General features: G+C 42.2%; 1 protein-coding gene across 1 annotated transcript in view; it reads right to left on the minus strand.

The window, feature by feature from the left end:
* The window catches only part of LOC111223875 (protein quaking-like), a 20052-nt gene extending 5315 nt beyond the window's left edge, over positions 1–14737 (minus strand). The window contains exons 1-5 of the mRNA XM_022748173.1: positions 14230–14737; positions 6090–6226; positions 5563–5679; positions 3888–4031; positions 1538–1838 (exon numbers count right to left, since the gene is read on the minus strand). Of these exons, the coding sequence (XP_022603894.1) occupies positions 1538–1838; positions 3888–4031; positions 5563–5679; positions 6090–6226; positions 14230–14371 (841 nt within the window). The 5' untranslated portion in view covers positions 14372–14737. The remainder of the gene's footprint in view (positions 1–1537; positions 1839–3887; positions 4032–5562; positions 5680–6089; positions 6227–14229) is intronic.
* Positions 14738–20852: the final 6115 nt, after the last annotated feature.

The following is a 20852-nucleotide window of genomic DNA, read 5'->3' on the forward strand; positions in this document are numbered from 1 at the left end:
GATCCTGTAATAATATAATAAAAAAATAATTTTGTTAGGAACCAGTTTTTTATAATGTTTTCAAACAAAAAAAATCTTGTAAATAATTCAAGAATAAATCATAATTTTACAGATTGTTTATTGCCTGATATTTTCTTTGAGAAAAATATCATAAAATAAAATTTCATTAATGAATCGTAAAAGATCAACAAAATATTTTTCTTGTAATATATTTAGTGACTAATTTTGATAAGAAATAAATCAACAAACTTTTCTAGTGTAATTTGTTTTTATATTTACATTTTCTTAACATTTTCAACTTTAATGCTAAAAAATAGTGAACTTATATTTGCATATTATTATGCTCTGACGTCTTTTTCCCACTGCTGGCCCTGAGTCCATTGTATTTTCTAGATCACCGACATCGACCAGTAAGAATTTCTCAGTGAAATTTGATTAAAATCAAGAAACATAAGTGGTTTAACACATAATACTTAATGTCCTTGTGGTCGTACTGGTTAGAGCTGCTCCTTGTTCACTCTGAACTGCTTTTGATTGTTGATTAATGAATTATCTCAGTCTAAAAAAATATTTCTAAAAACATCAGACTCGTGTTGTTTGCAGCACTGAAACATGATGTGAGCGCGTCAGAATCGCCGTCGTTAAACTGTTAAATCAAATCGAAAAACCTCGTCTAGCATCAGACATGTGGCGTGTTTGGAGCGTGTTGGAAGCGTGTTGAGTGTGTTTAATGTGTGTGGAAAAAAACGATTTAGAAGGGTGTTTGAGGCGTATTCGAAGGGTCTGTGTTGAAAAACGTGTGGAAGGTGTACTGACAGGCGTTTGGAAGGTCGACACTCAACTCGTTTGAGGAAATGTGTGGGCTTCAAGTTCATGTCTCAAGTTACAGATTACAGGGCGTTGCATGTTTCAGTGCAGGAAAGCTGCCAGTTTCACATGATGCATCGTTTCCAGTTGTATCGTCAGTTCTTAAAATAAAAAACTGTGCAGGTTAGTCTACGGCGACACGCATTCGATGTCGAACAGTAGTACAAACAATCTTAAAAGAACACAGGCGTACTCTGAAAACGCCTCGTTCACAGTTAAACGTAAACATTAAAAGATGCTGGAGAAAGGGCGCAGCGCCACCCTGTGGACAAACCAAACTGAATTTAAATAATTGAACTGTCCACTCTGTCCATCATGTCTCAGTATCAGGACAACTGAAAGTTATTATATTTAAGGTGGGCCCCCCCCCCCCCTCCCTGTTTGGGTAAGAACCTCCAGGTTTAACTGTTGATTGACTCAGTCCAGCAGGGGGCACTGCAGGTTTCAGCTATGTGAAAACGAGGCGGTGTTTGTGTGTGTGTGTGTGGTGTGTGTGTGCTGTGTGTGTGTGGTGATGTGTGTGTGTGTGTTGTGTTTGTTGTAGAGGAGCGCTTGTTTTCTCTCTAGGAGGTGTGTCTGAGGAGCAGCGTGGGGGCGGGGCTCCACTGGCCATGGGGGTGGTGATGAGGTGTGGGGGAGCAGTCGCAGGAGCAGGGGGGGGCGGGCTTACCTAACACCCCGCCAGAGTCCAGGGGGTATTCCAAGATGGAGGCCGGCGCTGCCAGAGCGTACGGGTAGTCGTACGGTGTCGCATAGATCAGACCGGACTCAGGCCCCGCCCCCTGCATCAGAGCTGGCGTCCCATTGGGCAGCACCGTCTGAATCTGACGAATCAGAGGCATAAGGGCGGGGCCTGTGGGGGCAGGTGTACGAAGGGTGGTGGGCGGGGCCAAGACGGGAGCAGGGCCAGAGAGGACACGAGGAGCCTGAGTGGAGGCTGCAAGAGAGANCCCGTATCGTCTCCTCCGCGGCTGCAGCTTAATTTAAGGTTCTTGTGTCGATCATCTGTCAATATGATCGCGATCAAAAACAAGCAGCAGGTTTATTTCACACTGCTACGAATGAAAACGTTCAGCATTCACCTGGTTCACGTGTGTCGTCATGTTGCTGTTTATATCTGGCTCTGCAGTGTTCTGGTTCAGCGCCCACAATAAACAAAGAGAGTAATAATAGTGACAGGTGAAGCCACAGGGGGCGCCACAGACACACTGACACCAACTCATGATCAATGAGAGAGGAACAATGGCTTGGACAGGAAACAGGAAGTCCTGTTATATAACAGTGTGTGTTTATATTCTCCTGCAGCGTTTCAGCTTCCTGACACCATGGGACAACAGGAAGTCTGTCTGTCCTCACACCTTTTCTGAGGAGGCTCTGACCACAGGGGGCGCTGTGGAATAGAGTCTATGCTCTTATAGCACAAGATCACTGAAACATCCTGTAATATACCTGTAAACACATGCAATACACCTATAAAACACCTGTAAACACAGGTAATACACCTGTAATAGTCTGCAGCTTCTAAAAGCAGAGAACAGTAAATATCTGTAACAGCTGCAGGAAAATTACAGTACAACAAAAATGTACAAATACCTGAAAACGTAGTGTCAAATTTACAGCTGACAAAGTGTTGTCGATGATTACCTGTCCAGTTTTAACACCTGTCGTAAGCTCACTAAAGAGCTCATTAACTAATTAGATAATTTACTTATTTCCTCCAGTCAAATTACAAAACAAGCTCTCAACAACTTCTGAACAACTCCAACATGACACTAACTTCGCAAAGTTCCTGTCCAACTTCCTGTCAGATTTGAAGTACACACACACACACACACACACACACACACACACACACACACACACACACACACATACACACACACACACACACACACACATACACACACCACATGATCAGACTCTCTTCCTCTTTTTCTGGCTGAGCGATGGTTTTCCTGCCTCCCATTGGTCGGACAAAATCAAGGAAGTGAAAGCGGGGGAAGTGAGGATCAGCAGAATCACTGCACTTCCTGTCTCACCGTCAGACACACACACACTCACACACACACACACACACACACACACACACACACACACACACACACACTCTGTAGCTTGATTCAGACAGAATTAATATCACAGGAGTGGGTAATAAAATATATCCCGTCCTCTTTCAAATTAAAAGCTGTCACTCTGGACAACTTTATAGCTGCTGACAAACAACGAGCCTCTTGCAGAAACATTTTTATATTCTCCACTCAGACTGATTCAGAGTCAGATTTATCGAGCGCTCTTCACTGGTAACTCTGGTTTCAGCCTGACGAACATCACCTGCAGGTGAACCTTCGTTAGCTTTCTTCAGTCACAGAACAGTAACTGTGAAATGTGAAGGCGGCTGTTCTGATGTGTTTAATTCAGAAAGAGTGAAAAGAGGAAGTGAACACTGCTGCAGGTCAGCAGACAGAAACAGAGCCGATAGAACAGAGTCAGAACAAGAGGATAATATTAGTAACACAGCTGCTAACGACATGTGTTACCACATCAGATCTGTGAGAGAAATAAAGACCGTGAGGTTAGAAAATAAAATAAAAAGATGTTTCACTGTCTGATGTTAAAACAGAGGATGATACTGTCCTGACTTCACAAGGGAGCAGGTAACACTGAAACCAGCCTGAGGTGTAAATATAATCCTGATGGATTTATTATCTCCATTAACATATCAAGACTCAGCATCCTTCAGCCATCACATGATTCATGTGCTTCCTCAAAACCACAGTGATATCAGCTCTGTTTCAACACAGCTGATGCCACACACACACACACACACACACACACACACATCCCGCCGGGACAGGAAAAGTTTTAAAGGATCAGGAACAGAAGGTGGAGGCAGGTGAGTCAACAGGTGAGAACACACAGAGAGGCTTCATTTCTTCTCTATAGTAGAAATATCACCAGTACTATCTAACAACCACACAAACATATAACAGAGGTCAGAGGTCAGAGGTCAGGCAACTCACGGCGGGCACCAGCAGCTTGTTGACCTCCTCCACGGCTCGTTTGAGTTTGATCTCAGCTCTGTTCTGAGCGTCCTCCACTGTGATGAGGACGTGAAGATCCTCGTTCAGGTGCTCCCAGTTCGGCTTCCCTCGATTCTGCTCCTCCTGCACACACAGGTAGAGACAGACAGGTGATGTTTAGATGTGAGCTAAATGCATTCTGGGAGTTGTAGTGTACATTTTTCCTTCATTTGTTTATTAATAATCATCATTTATAAATCACAGTGAACAGGGAGGGTTGACAGACACAGAAATGGCCGATTGGATTTTTCCTTCCTGAACTAGCGGCGCCAGAAATAACTGCTCCCACTCGACAGCTGAAGGTCTGACAGCAGCATTTAGAGGTGACTTCATTTCATCCAATAGAATCACTGAGATCAGTGGATCCACTCGCAGGATGAAGTAAAGTCCTCAAACAGTTTCACCTTTGTGAAGTTTGACATGTGAACTTCCACCACCGATGAATAACGTATAATGTATAAAATACACATCACAACCAGGACTGATCAACACACAACATCTTGTTCCTACAAGTGTACAAAACAAGACAAGAGACAAACCTGACGAACCACAACTCGTATCAACATTCAAAACATTAATTTACAATACTTCAAAGGGTGTTGCTGTCACCTAAGGGTGACCGTTACTAACATGACTGTTACTAACGTGACCGTTACATTAAACAGACCAGCGGAGAGATGATAAAGAAAAACTTGTTGTATCTAACTAACTCACAGTTCACCAGCTCATACAGTTACTACGTCTTCAAGGCTGAAAACAACAACAGACCTGTACACTGACACACTGAGGTCTAATCTGCCCGGTAACCTAAGGAGCTGCAGCTGATTGGACAATCATTTACACACACACACACAGACACACACACACACACACACACACACACTCGCACAGCTGAGCTGTGATAATAAATAAGTCCTGTGTGTGTTTCAGCAGGACGTCAGTCAGAAACAACAACTCTCACATTCTGTTTTTATCTCTTCTCCTCCTCTACTCTCCTGTTTCTTCTCCTCCTCTCCTCTTCCTCCTCCATCTGTTTTCTGTTGACCTCCTGTTGTTCCCTCTGTCTCATGTATCTCTGTTAGCGTAGCAGGTGGCTAACCTTGTTAACAGTTGTGTGTTTTTGCAGCAGTTTGACCTGAAATGTTTGAAATAGTTTCCAATCTTTTTTTTTTCTTTCTTCTTCCTCTTCACTCACTTTATTATCACTTGACTCACTTTATGGCTTCAGTCATTTCTGCTAATTGTTCAGCAGAAGTCCTCAGGTGGTTTTGTTTTATATTTCCTATTTTATGAAGATAATGAACACATCAGTAAATCATGAGAGACTGAGAGGAGTTCACGCTCTGTGGCCTGTAGTCACAGATACTGAAGAGACCTGCCAGACACAAAACCACCACAAAGAGACACGATAAACAGCTGTACAGGTGTCACATCACGCTGTGGCATCACGCTTACATCATCCTCAGCACAGATGGCGGCTCATCAGGCTCATAACAAACACTGATCAACCCGACATCAGCCCTGTTGTTACATGAGTGACAGTCGGCCAATCAGAGGGCTTGTCTAACTGTCAATCGTCATGATGTAATGGAGGGAAAAGTTAGTTGTGTGTTACCTTCTTCTTGTCTCTCATGGAGCCCTTCCCTCTCACCATGATCTTACATCCTGTTTCAGCCTCCAGCTGCTTCGCTGTCAGACCACGAGGACCCAGAATCCTCCCCACAAAGTTAAACTGATGCAGAGAGAGAGGGAGGGAGAGAGGAGTTACCATGACAACCAGCCAATCTATCAGCCAATACACTTCTCCTATACAGACCTATTTCTGTTCTGTTTGGTTGGTTTGTAGTAGTGGGTCAGTGCATCTCATTCCATATTAACCACTTTAATCACTTTATATATATGGTTCTGACGATGTTTGTAAAGAGCTATCAGGATCACATACACCACACAACAAAACACACACCACACACACACACACACACACACACACAACATCATCTCCTCACACAGCAGGAGCTGAAACACTGACTGTGTGTGTGCTTAATAATGAACATTAATTAACTCATTGGCAACACACTGATCCTGAACGCAGCATGCAGCTTCAACACAAACACACACACACACACACACACACACACGTACATCAGGATACTCCTTCACGGGAACGTAGAGTTTCTCCTGCAGTTGGACGGTCGGACCGACGGCGTCCGGCAGCTCGCTGCTCCTCTCTGACCCGTTCAGAGTGTCGTTGTACATGTCCTTCCTCACACGGCTGATCTCTGAAACACACAACGCGTCAACACATGTTAGTGTGCGCAACACACATAGACAACAACGTTAAAGCGGCAGAGTTTAAGGCAGTTGATGTTCATTCCATGGATGTATCACATGATCTGGATCCGCACTAATTATTTCACCTCACTAATTGCGTCCATGTTCCACTGCACATGCTCAGTAGTGTTTCCCCGCTGGTCCCCAGACTTTACGCTAATAAAACTCACTTTTTAACAAAGATGAACCCTCCATGTATTAAAACACAGAGTAATAACTGAGCCTGTTGCAGCTGGAGCTTCTGTAACCGAGGACGTCCCTGAGGATTTATGGGATTTGTAGTTGCAGTACCACAAGTGACCACAGGCCGAGTGGGGGCGCTGCATCACATCTGTCAATACATCACTGGTTCAGAGGCACAGTGAAGCTGCTGCCATCTCCTACAGGAAGTGAGGGTATCCCAAGTAACAGTTGCTATGACGCCCACACCATCCCTGACCTTAAAAGCCCTAAAATTTATTTCTTCCTCCCTGTGCATGCTGGGAAACTTAATGAAGCTGTCTGTGTACTGATTCAGCTCAAAGCAATCAAAGTCCTCACAACACCGCCTCACACAGCCAATCATGGGTCAGGAAAGCTCTGTGAGACCCAATCAGGAGCCAGGACCATTCAGGCTGAGCCAATCAGAAACTAGTAGACTGCTGTTTGTTTCCTGTTTCAAACCAAGTCAACGTTGTTTCTTTCATCTTCAACCTTAACCACGAGTTATTGTAGGCTATTGTTTTGTTACCGTAACCATGACGTCGAAGGTCTGGTAAAAAACTATATGGTCACTAAGGTTGAAGGACTTGTTGAATGTCTGGTGAGTCTGCCAATATAAAAAGATTCAAACTCTTAAAAATGTAATTTCCAGTGTGCGTGTGNTCTCCTGTTAGGTTTACTTCCTCTCTTTTGTCCCTCGCTACTTGTTGTTTTTCCTCTGGTGGCCAGCAGTAGCTCTTTGTCACTCAATAGGAGGAAACTGTACAATAACCTTGACCTGACCTGTGTGTGTGTGTGTGTGTGTGTGTGTATGCGTGTTTGTGTGTGTGTGTGTTTGTGTGTGTGTGTCTGTGTGTGTGTGTGTGTGTGTGTGTGATGTGTGTGTGTGATTAAACTGTCAGGGTGATTTATGGTCTCTGTTATTAAAACCTTTTTCTCTTTTCTTTTCTTCTGATGTTTTTACTGATTTGTCAGCTTTTCAAAAAAGTCCAATCAGTTTCCTGCTCTGTCCTGCTCTGACCACACACACACACACACACACACACACACACACACACACACACACACACACACACACACACACACACACACACATAGTCCAGAAATTTTCAGGATTCAGAAACAACTGTTAGCTTGACCTCCTCACATGTGTAACATTAAATAAATAATTTTACTTCCTGTTTATTTGTTCAGGGATAAAACAGAATAAAAGCTGAGACAGAGCAACATTTCACAGCTTTTACAGTCTGAGGCCGTTTACGGCGTCTGACCTTTAAAATACACAAAACTCAACAATAAAACACAAACAGCAGCACGAGACTCAAACCATCAATACTATAAAACAACAAAGGCTGCGTGGTCTGGATATTATATTATTATTATTATCATTATTATTATTATTGATACGACTACGACAAACAGATCTTCACTGTCAATACAGGTCTTATCATTGTTATTGATCAGACTCACATGATGAGTTTTGTTTCATTCTTCATCCTTTTGGAAACAGAGCTCCATGACAACAACAACAGCACCATGACAACGTGACATGTTTGACATTACCAAACTGACCAGTGAAGTATTGATCATCACCACAGTCTGACCTCTTCCCTTCATATTTACTGTGATTCACAAACTTTAAAACCAAATCCTGTTGATTCATTAACTCTCAGTTTCACTTCCTGTATGACGTCATCAGCAAACAGCAGGAAGAGCTCAGCTACAACAAGGTGATTAAAGAGAAAAACCTCGTTAAATATTAAACAGCGTTTGAAAGAATTAATGAGACGTCTGGTGTCAGCAGGAAACAGGAAGTGAACAACGGTCTCCTTCCTCTGCGGGCTCACCTGACTTCCTGCTCCCAACACTAGGGGGCGCTGTCACAGCAACGAGAACACGTGATGTTTCTGAACGTTACTGCGGAGAACACACACACACACACACACACACACACACACACACACACACACACACACACACACACACACACACACACACACCATGCTGCTGTGATAATAATAAGATGCTCCACATAAAACTGCCAGACAGCTTCTTCTGTTGGAGCCAGCCTGATGTATGTGTGTGTGTGTGTGTGTGGGTGTGTGTGTGTGTGTGTGTGTGTTGCCTCAGGACAAGCTGACACAAAGAAAGAGAGAGGAGGAGGAGGATGAAGAAAGGGGACAAAGAAACATAAAAACAGAAGCAGAAATCTCACAGATGTTTGTACCGACTGTAATAACTAACATAACATTAACATTCAGCCTGGGACCAACACGTCATGTGACTTCACACACGATCTCACGCTGTTTATTCAATATTTATGTTGTTTTAGCGACCTTTGAAAAACACCATTTCCCATGAGGCCACAGACCATCATGAGTCCGTAATGTTAGGTGCGTTCGACTTCCTGCGGCGCTGAATGAAAGTTTCCCTGCAGATCGTCAACGTGTCACATGACGTTAGAACCTGGCGGGAGCGCGGCGCCTGCGGTGTCTCCGGGCTGAACCACCACTGTGACGACAGAGCTTTGTCCTGATTGGCTGAAGGCCACACATGAAGTGTTTATACATTTTTACTCAAAGAATTTCAGATCTATTTTCTTTTTATGGTTCTCTCCCGAAGGAGAAACAGCTGATTTGATCTCCTCCTTCTGGCAGCTCATTTTGTGCATATGGACACCAACACTGTGGTTTTCATGTCCAGCGGAAAACTGTTTAGTTTAGGAGTTTAAAAGTGTTAAAGAAGTAATGTTCTTATAGATCATATTTTTATCCTTTAGTTTTCGTTTCTTTTCACCTCCTGACAACATGGTGGCCCCTGGTTTTTATTCTCATGTCTGTGATTTTCAACTAGAATCACCTCCTCGTGGTCGTATCCCTCCGCCACTCAGATTAGTTTCAGGGCACATCCCTGTTTATCCAGAGTCAGAGAAAATATGAACCATTAGTGTGAAATTGTGTCATAATTGCTGCATGAAATCTTGAGTTATGGCTAAAAAGTGTTTTGTGAGGTCACGTTGACCTTTGACCTCTAATCATTTCATCCTTGAGTCCTCATGAATGTTCTTGCCAAATTAGAAGAAGTCCTGTCGAGGCGTTACTGAGATATTGTGTCCACGAGAATGAGACGTGGGGACGGACAACCTGAAAACAACATGGCCTCCGGCTCTGACTGTTGCCTCCACAGCTGTGTCCGTCTCTGTTGACCACCGCTCTCAACATCCCGCCCCCTCTTCATGACCCCCTGCCCTCCTGTAATCCTCTCTGCAGCTCAGACCACCGTAACGGCAACAAGAACAATCAGCAAAGTTATGTTTGTAGAAGAAGAAGAAGAAGAAGAAGAAGAAGTTTAGATTCAGATAAAAATCAACTGATTCTGGAAGCAAACATCGTCATCGTCACTCTGTAAAGACGATGAAGATGGAAAGAGGAGGACTTCTGCGACTAGATAACGTTCTGAACACACCTCAACATCCACAGTGGACGGTGAAATCCGACCTGAACATCATCAACATCTGAGGACAGACGTCCGAGGAGCAGAACAGCAGGAGTCTCACTGAGCGAGAAGCTTTATAAAAAGGAAGAAAAAACTCCTACAAACCAGAAGTGAAAGAGTCTGAGCTGCTACAGAAACCGGTTTACTGAGTCCTGATCACACAGGGAGCAAAATGTCTGACTCTCCACGTCCACAGAGAGACGTCATCAACGAGATAAAAAACTATTTAGTACAGACGAAGAAGACGTTCAAAACTTAACTGAATATCAGCGAAGAACTAGAAGTTTCAGGTTACATCCCTTTTTATCCGGAATCATATAAAGTAATAACAATTTGTGTAAAATTTTGTCTTAATTGCTGAGTGAAGTCTTGAGTTATGGCTAAAAAGTGTTTTGTGAATTCACACTGACCTTTGACCTTTGACCTTTGAACACAAAATCTAATCAGTTTGTTCTTGTGTCCAAGGGAAAGTTGGTGCAAAATTTGAAGAAGTTCCATCAAGGCATTACTGAGATATCGTGTCCACGAGAATGAGACGGACGAACAACCTGAAAACAAAATGGCCTCCGCCTCTGAGGTTAAAGACTCCGCCCACACCCTCCAGGTAGCGTCACCTGTCCTTATCTCCACCCTGAACGACCATCAACCAACTCTGATACGACCCACAGGAGCGTCTCCTGAAGCGACGTCCCATCAGGCCGCAGGTGTACCGGACCTCTGTTGTCATGGTTACAATAATAAACACGCGGACTGTACCGAGAGTGGCGTAACTACCTTCATCGCCATGGTTACTAAAATAATGCACATGGCTTGGTTTTGCTTTGCTCCTGTCATCATTACTACGACCACTAGATGTCGCCTAGCAACAAAACCTAACTATGATGTCATAATAAAATGCTGCACAGACGACCTGTGGGAACGAGTCTCTGATATAATCATAAACTTGGCCCCTACAATTCCAAATCTTTCCATATTTCATACTTTTATTTTCTATTTTTTATTTTATTTTTATTTTATATCTTTTATTTTCTATTTTCTATATTTTTTTTATTAATGTTCTTTGTAACGTGTCGTATGAAAGACGTCAAAATAGAAACGTGTGGGTCTCACAGTGAAGCTGTTCTTTATACAAATGTTGGGGTTTTTGACTTACACACACACACACACACACACACTCTGTCTCCGGTTTTACTGTCTGTCTGCAGAACTGAGACCATTACAGCAGGGACGCCAGCCAAAGGGAATTCTGGGTAAATTGATTTTCCCTACACACACACACACACACATACACACACACACACACACACACACACACACACACACACACACTTGATTTTAGCCTCTGAATTAATTAATTAGACCAATTAAATGATGAATAGCTGCACTTAGTGTAATTGAGAGAGAGGGAGGTCAGCGAGGAGGAGGAGGAGGAGAAGGAGGAGGAGGGAAACAGATGAAGACGTACAGAAGAAGAAAGTGAATACAGCGTGGTGCGTTCAGGAGATGCTGGGAAAGTTCAGTGCAGACATGAAACATAAATCTGCTTCTGTCAACTAACCATCAAATCAGACAGAGACGTTTGTATTTTACTGATGTGGGATCTCTGTGTGTGTGTGTGTCGACCAGTTGACTGTCTGAAGGTCATTCACCCCCCCGTACCCCCCCCCCCCTTCCTCCCACTCTGTATGAATCATGAACACAACACTGAGCTGTTGTGTGTGCAGACGTGTCCTCACTCATGTTGTTAATCAGTTCAACATGAAGTAATAAAAGCTGTGGTTAGAGGAGGCGACGTGTCGATGACAATGATGTTCAGTAAACGATCACATCACGAAAATCCAATACAAAATCTATCAATATATATTTTTGGGCTCCAGACTGAACAGAACAGAAGAAGAGACCACATCATGCCGGTGTTCTCCTCCTGACACCGACTCCCAGTTCTTCTTAGAAAACTGAGTTCAAGATCCGACTTTGAAAGCTCCTTTCTCCGTGTTTTATATCTGACCTCTGACCACTGGTGAAGCAGCTCGTAGCCTCAGATCCTCGGACAGCGTCTGTTAGTTGTTCCTGAGGCCGAACTAAAACCGATAGGTGACAGAGGTTTCACAGTCAGAGCCTGAAACTCTGAGGGAATCAGCTCAGAGTCACCGACCTCTTTTAAATCTCTTCTTAAAAATTTTATCATCGAGCTTTTCTCTGATTTCACTGAATTTTACTGACAACTTTAACTTTTTGGTTTTTGGTTTTATTGCCCTCTTGCTGGTGACTCTGCCTCAAACATAAATTCTTATTACTTATTTGCACATGTACAGAATGCCTTTTTTGCATTTGTATATGTTTTTGTATATAGTATTTCTAATTTATCTTATTTATTCTATAGCTTCTGTTCCTTTTCTTATTTTATTCTTTATTACATTTGTCCCCTTGTGCTGCTGTGTCAGTTTGAATTTCCTCTACGGCGGATCAATAAAGGTTCATCTTATTTTTATTTTTATCTTATCTCTGGTTTATTTGCACTAATAATACGACACTTTAACAGTATTTCTGATTGTTGCCTTATATGAGCTGCATGTTTTAATTTGCTGCCTTCTGTAAAACACTTTGCACTGTGGGTTTATTTATTTTATTTTATTTCCCCCTGGGGATCAATAAAGTATTCTGATTGATTGATTCTGATTCTGAGTCAGAGTCAGATTCAGACATACATGTAGTGGTAGAAATACTTGAGTGAAGTACAAGTACTTCAGATTTTTACTTCGGTGCAGTTGTGGAGTAAATGTTCATGTTTTCTTTTTTCATCCATTGAAGGTTTTTCTCTTCAGATTCGGTCTGAAACCAGTGAAGCCATCTCCCTGCAGAAACAACAAACTGTTCCAGATGTGCTCAGTGTGTGTGTGGGCTGTGACTCTGTGATCAGCTCCAGATGTTTCTGCTCAGTGGCTTCACCTGTTCCCCAATCAGCAGGTGAAACAAACACGTCGGCTGAAATATTCTCACTGGGAATTTAAACTTTTAGCTGTTTCGTTTTTTTTTAATCTTGTTGTGATTTTATTTTCTTCATAAACAGAAATGTGTTTTTAAGATTAAACTTTTTACAGATTAAACAGCTCGATGTTTATTGAAGTCGTTAAAATCAGCTTCTTAGTTTGTTTGATACAAACTAATTCTGTTTTTTTATAATTAGGATTTTTAAAAAAGCTGCTAATCATATGAAAACAGAAAAAAAATTACTTTCTCTGAACATGTTTCCTTTGTTTTTGTTTTTTTGTTTTAAAGTACCACTATCACTATCAAAAAAAAAGATCCTGATTATTTTATTTTCATGTTGCAGATTCTGTATTTTACTTTTTAACATTGTCGTCTGAGGCTGATTTTAGAAACTGGAACCAGAGTTTTAGGGTCATGAAAAGTGACTGAATTGATGAATGAATTATCAGAATAGTTGCCAATGAACTTTTTTATTAATTGATTGATCACTTCAGTTTTTACTGTCGCAGTGAAAAGTGAGAGGAGAAGTTTAAAGCTACATAAAATGGAAATAATTAAAGTTTTAAACAAGAAGGTCTATATTAAAATTCACTGTTTAACACTGACAGAGCCTATATGCAAATATCATATATATATATTTATATATTTATATCTATTTATATATAGATATAGATATACATAATATGTTTATGTATGTATGTTTATATTGTATATATATCAATCCCAAAGCCTGTCAGTATATGTTGATATTATAGGGTCCAAAAGTCTTAGCTAGACTGTTCAAAATTCATTAGAAAAATGTAGAAAAAAGCAAATAAAATGTTTATATGTATGTTGTTTTAATAAACTTACAATATATCTAATGTATATGCTCACAATATGTTATACCATATAAAAATCATCATGTAAATATTTTAATATATGTACATATACAGGTTTTACTATGAGTATTTCATATATCCAGAGGATGTATATATATATATATATGTATGGGACATATAGCCTACAAATGTCATATATTGTATGGGAGGTCATCCAGCTGCTTATTAAATACTTTAGCTTCATTAAAACTATAAATGACTTTAATCAGGAGTTTAATGTGTGTTTTTACAGATCGGGATCAGACTTCTGGTTTCTCTAAAAACTGAATCTGAAAATGATTTTTTTATTTTTTCTAATGAAACTCAGACAGAGAAACTGATGGGTGTAGAGACAGACAGGTGTAAAGACAGACAGACAGGTGGACAGGGGGTCCGGGTCTCACCCTCGTCCAGCAGTCTCTCCAGGTGCTGGAAGATGCCGCAGAAGTTCGGCAGACTGCTCATCAGCTTCTTGTCGTTCATGAGCTGCATCAGATAATCCGGACTGGGCCTGGGCTTCTCCTTCCCCTCCATCTCCCCCACCATGGTCCGACAAAGACCCCCGCACACGCCCCAACAACACAAAACACCGAACAAGACCCAAAAGTGGATCCGGATCACAGCGGACCTCCTGTGTGTGCGGAGAGCATGAAGATAAATCCAGACCCGCGGACCCAGACCCGGTCCCGGAGCGGTTTTTCTCTTGTCTCCTCTTGTTCTGCTTTTAATCCCACAAGTTATGAAGATGAAACTCTCCTCCGGCCGGTGGACTGATCCGGATCACAGGAGAACCGGGTCTTCTCCCTCCACACGCTCCAGCGGCTCCGGTTCTGTCCCCCCGGCTCTCTCTCCGGAGCTCCCCGGTGCTCAGCGGCTGTCTGTCGGCGAGCAGCGGCTTCGTCCCTTCGCTCCGTCCCGTCCTCCACGCACACTCTCACACACGCACAGACACACACACCGAGACAGGGACCTGCAGGGGGACAAAGTTCAGCAGCAGGAAACTCAGCCTCCAGAATAAAAGCATGCGCCTTCAGAGTAAAAGCATGAGCCTTCAGAGTAAAAGCATACTTTTATTTGCTGAAAGAATCACATTAATGATCTGAATGTTTCATGTTTCAGGGAATAAGAGATCAACGAGTTGATCTGATCTTTTCTGAACACAATGAAATATTAAAGTGAGGAGGCCGTGATTCCCCCAGATCTGGGCCGACGATTGCCCACCACTGTTTCGCATCACTAAACTAAAGATCAGGAAGTTTTCAGAACAAAAGGCTGTGAAAACACACAATGATCCTCAGTGTGAGCTGCTCTCACATCGACACTGGACACATTCATCTCTCCATTCAGAGCAACAAACAAAGAGGCAGTTTACTCAGGTCCGAACACAGATCCTCTGTTGTTCTCTGATAGATAAAATAATCATGTTTTACTTAAACACCATAAGAAAACACTGTTGATTTACTGCAGCTGTCAGCTCAGTGGTTTTAAACAATATGAAGAAAAAAATCATCTCAGATTTATCAGCTTCCTTCTCCAGGAGCCTCTTTTTATTTCTTCCATTTAAGTTTTATTTTTTTTCTGTTCTGTCACAGAACTTTTACCATTACAACAAAAATAAAATAAAGACAAATAAAGTTTATTTTGTTGTGTCTCTTTTTACAGACAACAAGAGAAACCAGATAAAAAACATAAAAAATTAACTAAAGCTCATATTAAATTATTATGATTCTAATAATAAACCAAACAGCAGAAACGTTACATTTACAGATAAAGTAAAGACTCAACAAACTGAGGAAATTTTCTCCATTCTAGTCAAATAATCTTTTTAATAACATAAAAACAAGGATCATATGGAAATAAAAAGAAGTCATAGAATCATCTGTGTTTCGTTAAACGGCAGAGAAAAACTTTAAAGTGTTAATTTCTGAAGGATTTCTTCACCACTGCGAGCACCGGAAGTTAATCAATAATCAATGGACTCATTGCTGTCTTATTTATAATTATTTTTATCTGTTGATTTCAGTTAAAACTCAATTTTATTTAAAACAGGACTTTACAAATAACACAGACAGAAAAAAACAGGACAGAGTGAGGAGATAAATAAAATAATAAATGAATAATAGTAATAATAATGATAATAATAATTAAAGAATCACGTTGTCACAAAAGACATAGACACATCACATCCTATTAAACAGAATAAAAATGTTCTTGTTTTTCATTTGTTTTCTCTCCCAACATTTCTTCCGTGTTTTACCAAGCTTTTATTTTGAAGTCGACATCACCGGGCTTCCTGTCCTGCCCTGTGCCACTTGATGAACCTCAGACAAACTGCTCTAGCCTACCACTTACAGACAAGTAGTGAATACAATCAGCTGAAAGCATTAGTCAATTAATCAATAAAGTGATTGATAGAAAATCAGTTTTTCATTTTCATGAATTGAATTGAATTATTTTAATACTTTTAATTGATTTTAGAAACTCTCTGTGGATCTTTTTGAGTTGTTTTATCTTAAAAACAAAAATTTAAGTTGAATAAAAAACACATAATAAACTTAAATAGTCAGTTTTTAAAAATGTAAAAGTTCAGTGTTAAGACTCAGTCGAAGGACAAACATGAAACTAGATGAGGAGCCATTTTGTTCAGGATCAAACTTTTAATCATAATTTAACTTCAGGAGCAAAAACTGAAGCTAAAACACTCACAAACAGGAGAGAGAGGGTGGAACCAAAATGGCGGCTCTCCTCCTCAACGTAGAACCAGTGACTGAAATTTAACAAATTAAAAGTGTCTAGATAAACCTGTCACAGCCCTCCGTCCTTTATACTCCAGGTGAACTAATCGGCTGCTCTGATTGGCTGCAGATAAACACACCTGCACCACCTGAAGTTAAATAATGATGGGTTAAAGCACCAACCTGAAGACTGACCTTCATCATGGTTCAACCAAAACTTTATTGAACTAAAAGACAAGTTTCCTTAAAGGAGACACGTTTAATTTCCAGCTCTGTGTCTTTTGCTTGATTCACATTAAAAACATAAAACTTTACTTTTTTATAGATGGAGACAGAAAGAGAGAGAGAGAGAGAGCGAGAGAGTCAGTCAGTGTCTCTCGTTCGTTCCCAGGCGTCAGTGTGAATAAACTTCTTAGTTTGAATCTGTTGCTTTAAATACTTTAATTTGCCTAATAGTTTTTCTTCTTTTTCATATGGAAAAGAGTCTCCCCCCTTCCTCCCCCCTCCCTGATGCCTGGGAGCCAGAGAGGAGAAGAAAAGGCATGAAAGGAGAGGAAAGGGAAAGGAAAGAGAGAAGGGGGAGGATGGGGGAGGAGAGGGGGGAGAAGAGGAAGAATAAAACAACAACACTTCTTCTTCTTGTGTCTGTGATGTCAGTTTGGCCGAAGACTCGTCTCTCGGAGCAGAAACACATCAGACTCAAAGAATGTTTCAGGCAGAGAAGAGGCCACTTCCCCCTGTGCTCCGTCTGTCAGGCAGCACACAGACCACCTCCTGCTCTCTGATTGGTGGAGGTTTGTACCTGAGGCCAAGACTCAGGGCACAGCATGTCCCTGCTCTCACTCAGTGAATTAAACCTCTGTGGGTCTGGAGCAGATGTTTCGGACTGACATGAAGTTTATTTTTTACTGTTTGGACCAAACAGGAAATCACAGTGAGCACGTGATGAAGACACCTGCAGTCACCTGACAGGGTCATGTGACCTGACTGATCCTGACGGCGTCATGTGACCTGACTGATCCTGAAGTGGAGCTGAAGACGGGACTGAGGGACTCGTTACCACCGAGGTTTTTTTTACAGTGTTCAGTCAGAAACAATGAGTCTGTTCTCTGTGACAACAACAGAACAAAACGTCTGCTGTCCAACACACACACACACACACACACACACACACACGCACACACACACACACACGCACACACAGACACACAGGATTTTACACTGACTTACATTCATTTCCTAGAGACTACCTAAACCATAACTACTACAGAGTACTACATGGTACTACAGAGTACTACATGGTACTACAGAGTACTACAGAGTACTACAGTGTACTGCAGAGTACTACAGAGTACTACAGAGTACTGGACAGTCCTGTGTGGGTCTGTTTGTGAAATTTCAGAAATTTCTGGAACGACTGAAATCTGTGGATCTCTCCACCCACTCTGCGCTCTGATTGGTGAGAACAAACCACATCACTGTTCAGTCATGTGACCTACAGACGACCTTTAGGCTGCGAAAGGTCACATTAACATGTCCTCAGACCAGCCGCAGACAGTCAGAGGTCAGAGGTCACAGGCTGTACTGAGAACAGAGAAACTCTTCATCTGTCGGTCCGTTTTTCTTTCTTTATAGTGTTTGTGTGTAAGGTCAGGGTCAAAGGTCAAAGGTCACAGTAATCATTCTGCTACTCCTCTAACAACTTCACTGAAATAACAATTTGTTCTGCAGATTGTTTAAACTGTAAAACCAGGTGTTCTCCTGAATGTTCATTATTGTGCTCTATTCTCAGGGTCTGTGTAACACCTACAACATCTGTAACACCTGTAACATCAGTAACACCTGTAAGATCAGTACGCCTGTAACATCTGTAACACCTGTAACATCCGTAACGCCTGTAACATCCGTAACGCCTGTAACATCAGTACGTCTGTAACATCTTTAACACCTGTAACATCAGTACGCCTGTAACATCTGTAACACCTGTAACATCAGTAACACCTGTAACATCAGTACGTCTGTAACATCTGTAACACCTGTAACATCAGTACGCCTGTAACATCTGTAACACCTGTAACATCCGTAACACCTAAATGCCTGTAACATTTCTACACTTGTAACATCTGTAACATCTGTACACCTGTCACATTTGTAACACCAGTAACATCAGTACGCCTGTAACATCTTTAACGTCTGTAACATCTGTAACATCTGTGCAGACACAGCAGATGACAATGATCTTGAGCAGCGTCCTGATGGACAAAAAGGTCGAAGACATTAAACTAATTCAAATCTAAACCGTCGAAAAATACCAAAAACAAACAGCTGCTGAATGAACAATGTGAGTGTGTGTGTTTGTGTGGGTGTGTGTGTGTGTGTGTGTGTGTTTGTGTGTGTGTGTGTGTTCAGATCAGCTGACTGTGTGTCGGATCTTTGTTTTCAGACAAAAGAACAAACGGAGACGTTTCTTCAGAAGAACAAACGTTGTGTGTGTCACAGATGAACTGTGTGAGTCAGCGTTGTTACAGGACAAACTGACTCTCACACACACACACACACACACACACACACACACACACACACACACACACACACACACACACACACACAATCAGTTTAAATCCATCAGATTTTCTAATGAGAATCCAGAAAGAATAAAATATATCAACATTCGAGATGAACAATGTGATAAATATGTTTTACACTTTGTACCTGCACTGAACACACCTGTCCTCACCTGGACGCTCTCAGTCCTCTGCTGCTTGTTGATTGGCTGCAGGTGCAGGTTTACCTGAACAGACCTAGAGTAATTTTAAACTGTAGTACTGGTACTTCTACTCAGAGTACTCCCTCCTCTGCGCCTCTGTGTGATGGATGGGGGAGGTCCTGGGAAAAGGTCCCTGCTGGTCTCAGTTCAGGTTCTGAGTAGATCTGGTCTGATCCAGACTCCACAAATCAACCTGAGGCACCAACAACAACAGAAGAAGAAGAAGCAGCTTTTCTTCTGCCGGAGGTTTAATTAAAGGGGCAGTTCACACTGAATTAAAGCGCTGTCATGTAAACAGCTGAGGCCAGAAACACTGATCTCAGATCAGCCTGAAGAACTGAGGATTTATAGACGATGGGACAACAGCTGACACTGAATCAGTTTGATCTTTCCTTCATCCTTCTCTTCCTCCCCTTTTACTCCAACCTCCACCCTCACTGACCTGTTAGCTTCCCGAGCTAACGATGCTACGACACCTCGTCACCGACGGCTACGCCCACATCAGACTCATAGACTTCAGTTCGGCCTTCAACATTATAAACCTGCTCAGTCTCTTCATGGGCGTGACCTCTGACCCCTGCACATGCTAATGGATTCAGAGCTTCCTTTTTCTTTCCTCCTGTTTCCTTCTCTACCTCCTTTTTTCTTTCCTCCTGTTTCCTTCTCTATCTCCTTTTTCTACCCTCCCGTCTCCTTCGCTCCCTCCTCCTCCCACAGCTTCACACCTCCTCCAACAATGACATCACTCTCTTCATTCCTCTTAATAAATGAGGTGCATTCGTTTCTCTCTCTCTCTCTCTGTCTGTGTGAGTGTGAGTGTGTGTGTGTGTGTGTGTGTGTGTGTGTGTGTGTGTGTGTGTGTGTGTGTGTGTGTGTGTGTGTTGGAATGTAGAGTGTGTAACCGTCCATTCAGAAGCTCCATTTGAATATGAATCAGCTGTCGCCAGGCGGAAAACACCCGGCACAAAAGACCTTCCTCACTTTGACATTCTGCTTCACCTCCTCTCTCTCTCTTTCTCTCTCTCTCTGCCTCCTCCCTCTCTCTACCTCCCCCCTCCTCTCCCCCTCCCAGCCTGGACTTCCTGATACAAGGCGTCCTCCTTAATGAAGACAATCTGCTATTCTTTCCTGTTGAAAGACGCTCTGAGGACTCGCTGAGACTGCCAAGGACAGAGACAAAGACACCAGGCGGTGGGTGATGAGGGGGGAGGAGGAGGGGGCAGGGGGGAGGAGGAGGGAGGGGTCTGACCTCTTCTTTCATACAACATGGAGGTCTGGACTGAACCCAAACATCCCAGAGCAGATCCAGAACTCCTCAAAGACCCGACTCAACTGTGGGAGAAAGTTGGGAAAAAAAGAGGAGGAGGAGAAGGAGAGAAGGGGGAGGAAAGTAAATGAGGAGGTAGGGAAAAACAGGAGCAGGAGAAGAGGAGGTGAGGAGGGAAAGTAGGAGATAGGAAAGAAAATGAGTCAAGAGGGAATGAAAGGAGGAAAGGAGAAAGGAAACAAGGAGCTAGGGAATCAG

Source organism: Seriola dumerili, unplaced genomic scaffold (assembly GCF_002260705.1).
Source record: "Seriola dumerili isolate Sdu_G_001 unplaced genomic scaffold, Sdu_1.0 BDQW01000120.1, whole genome shotgun sequence".
NCBI lineage: Eukaryota > Metazoa > Chordata > Actinopteri > Carangiformes > Carangidae > Seriola > Seriola dumerili.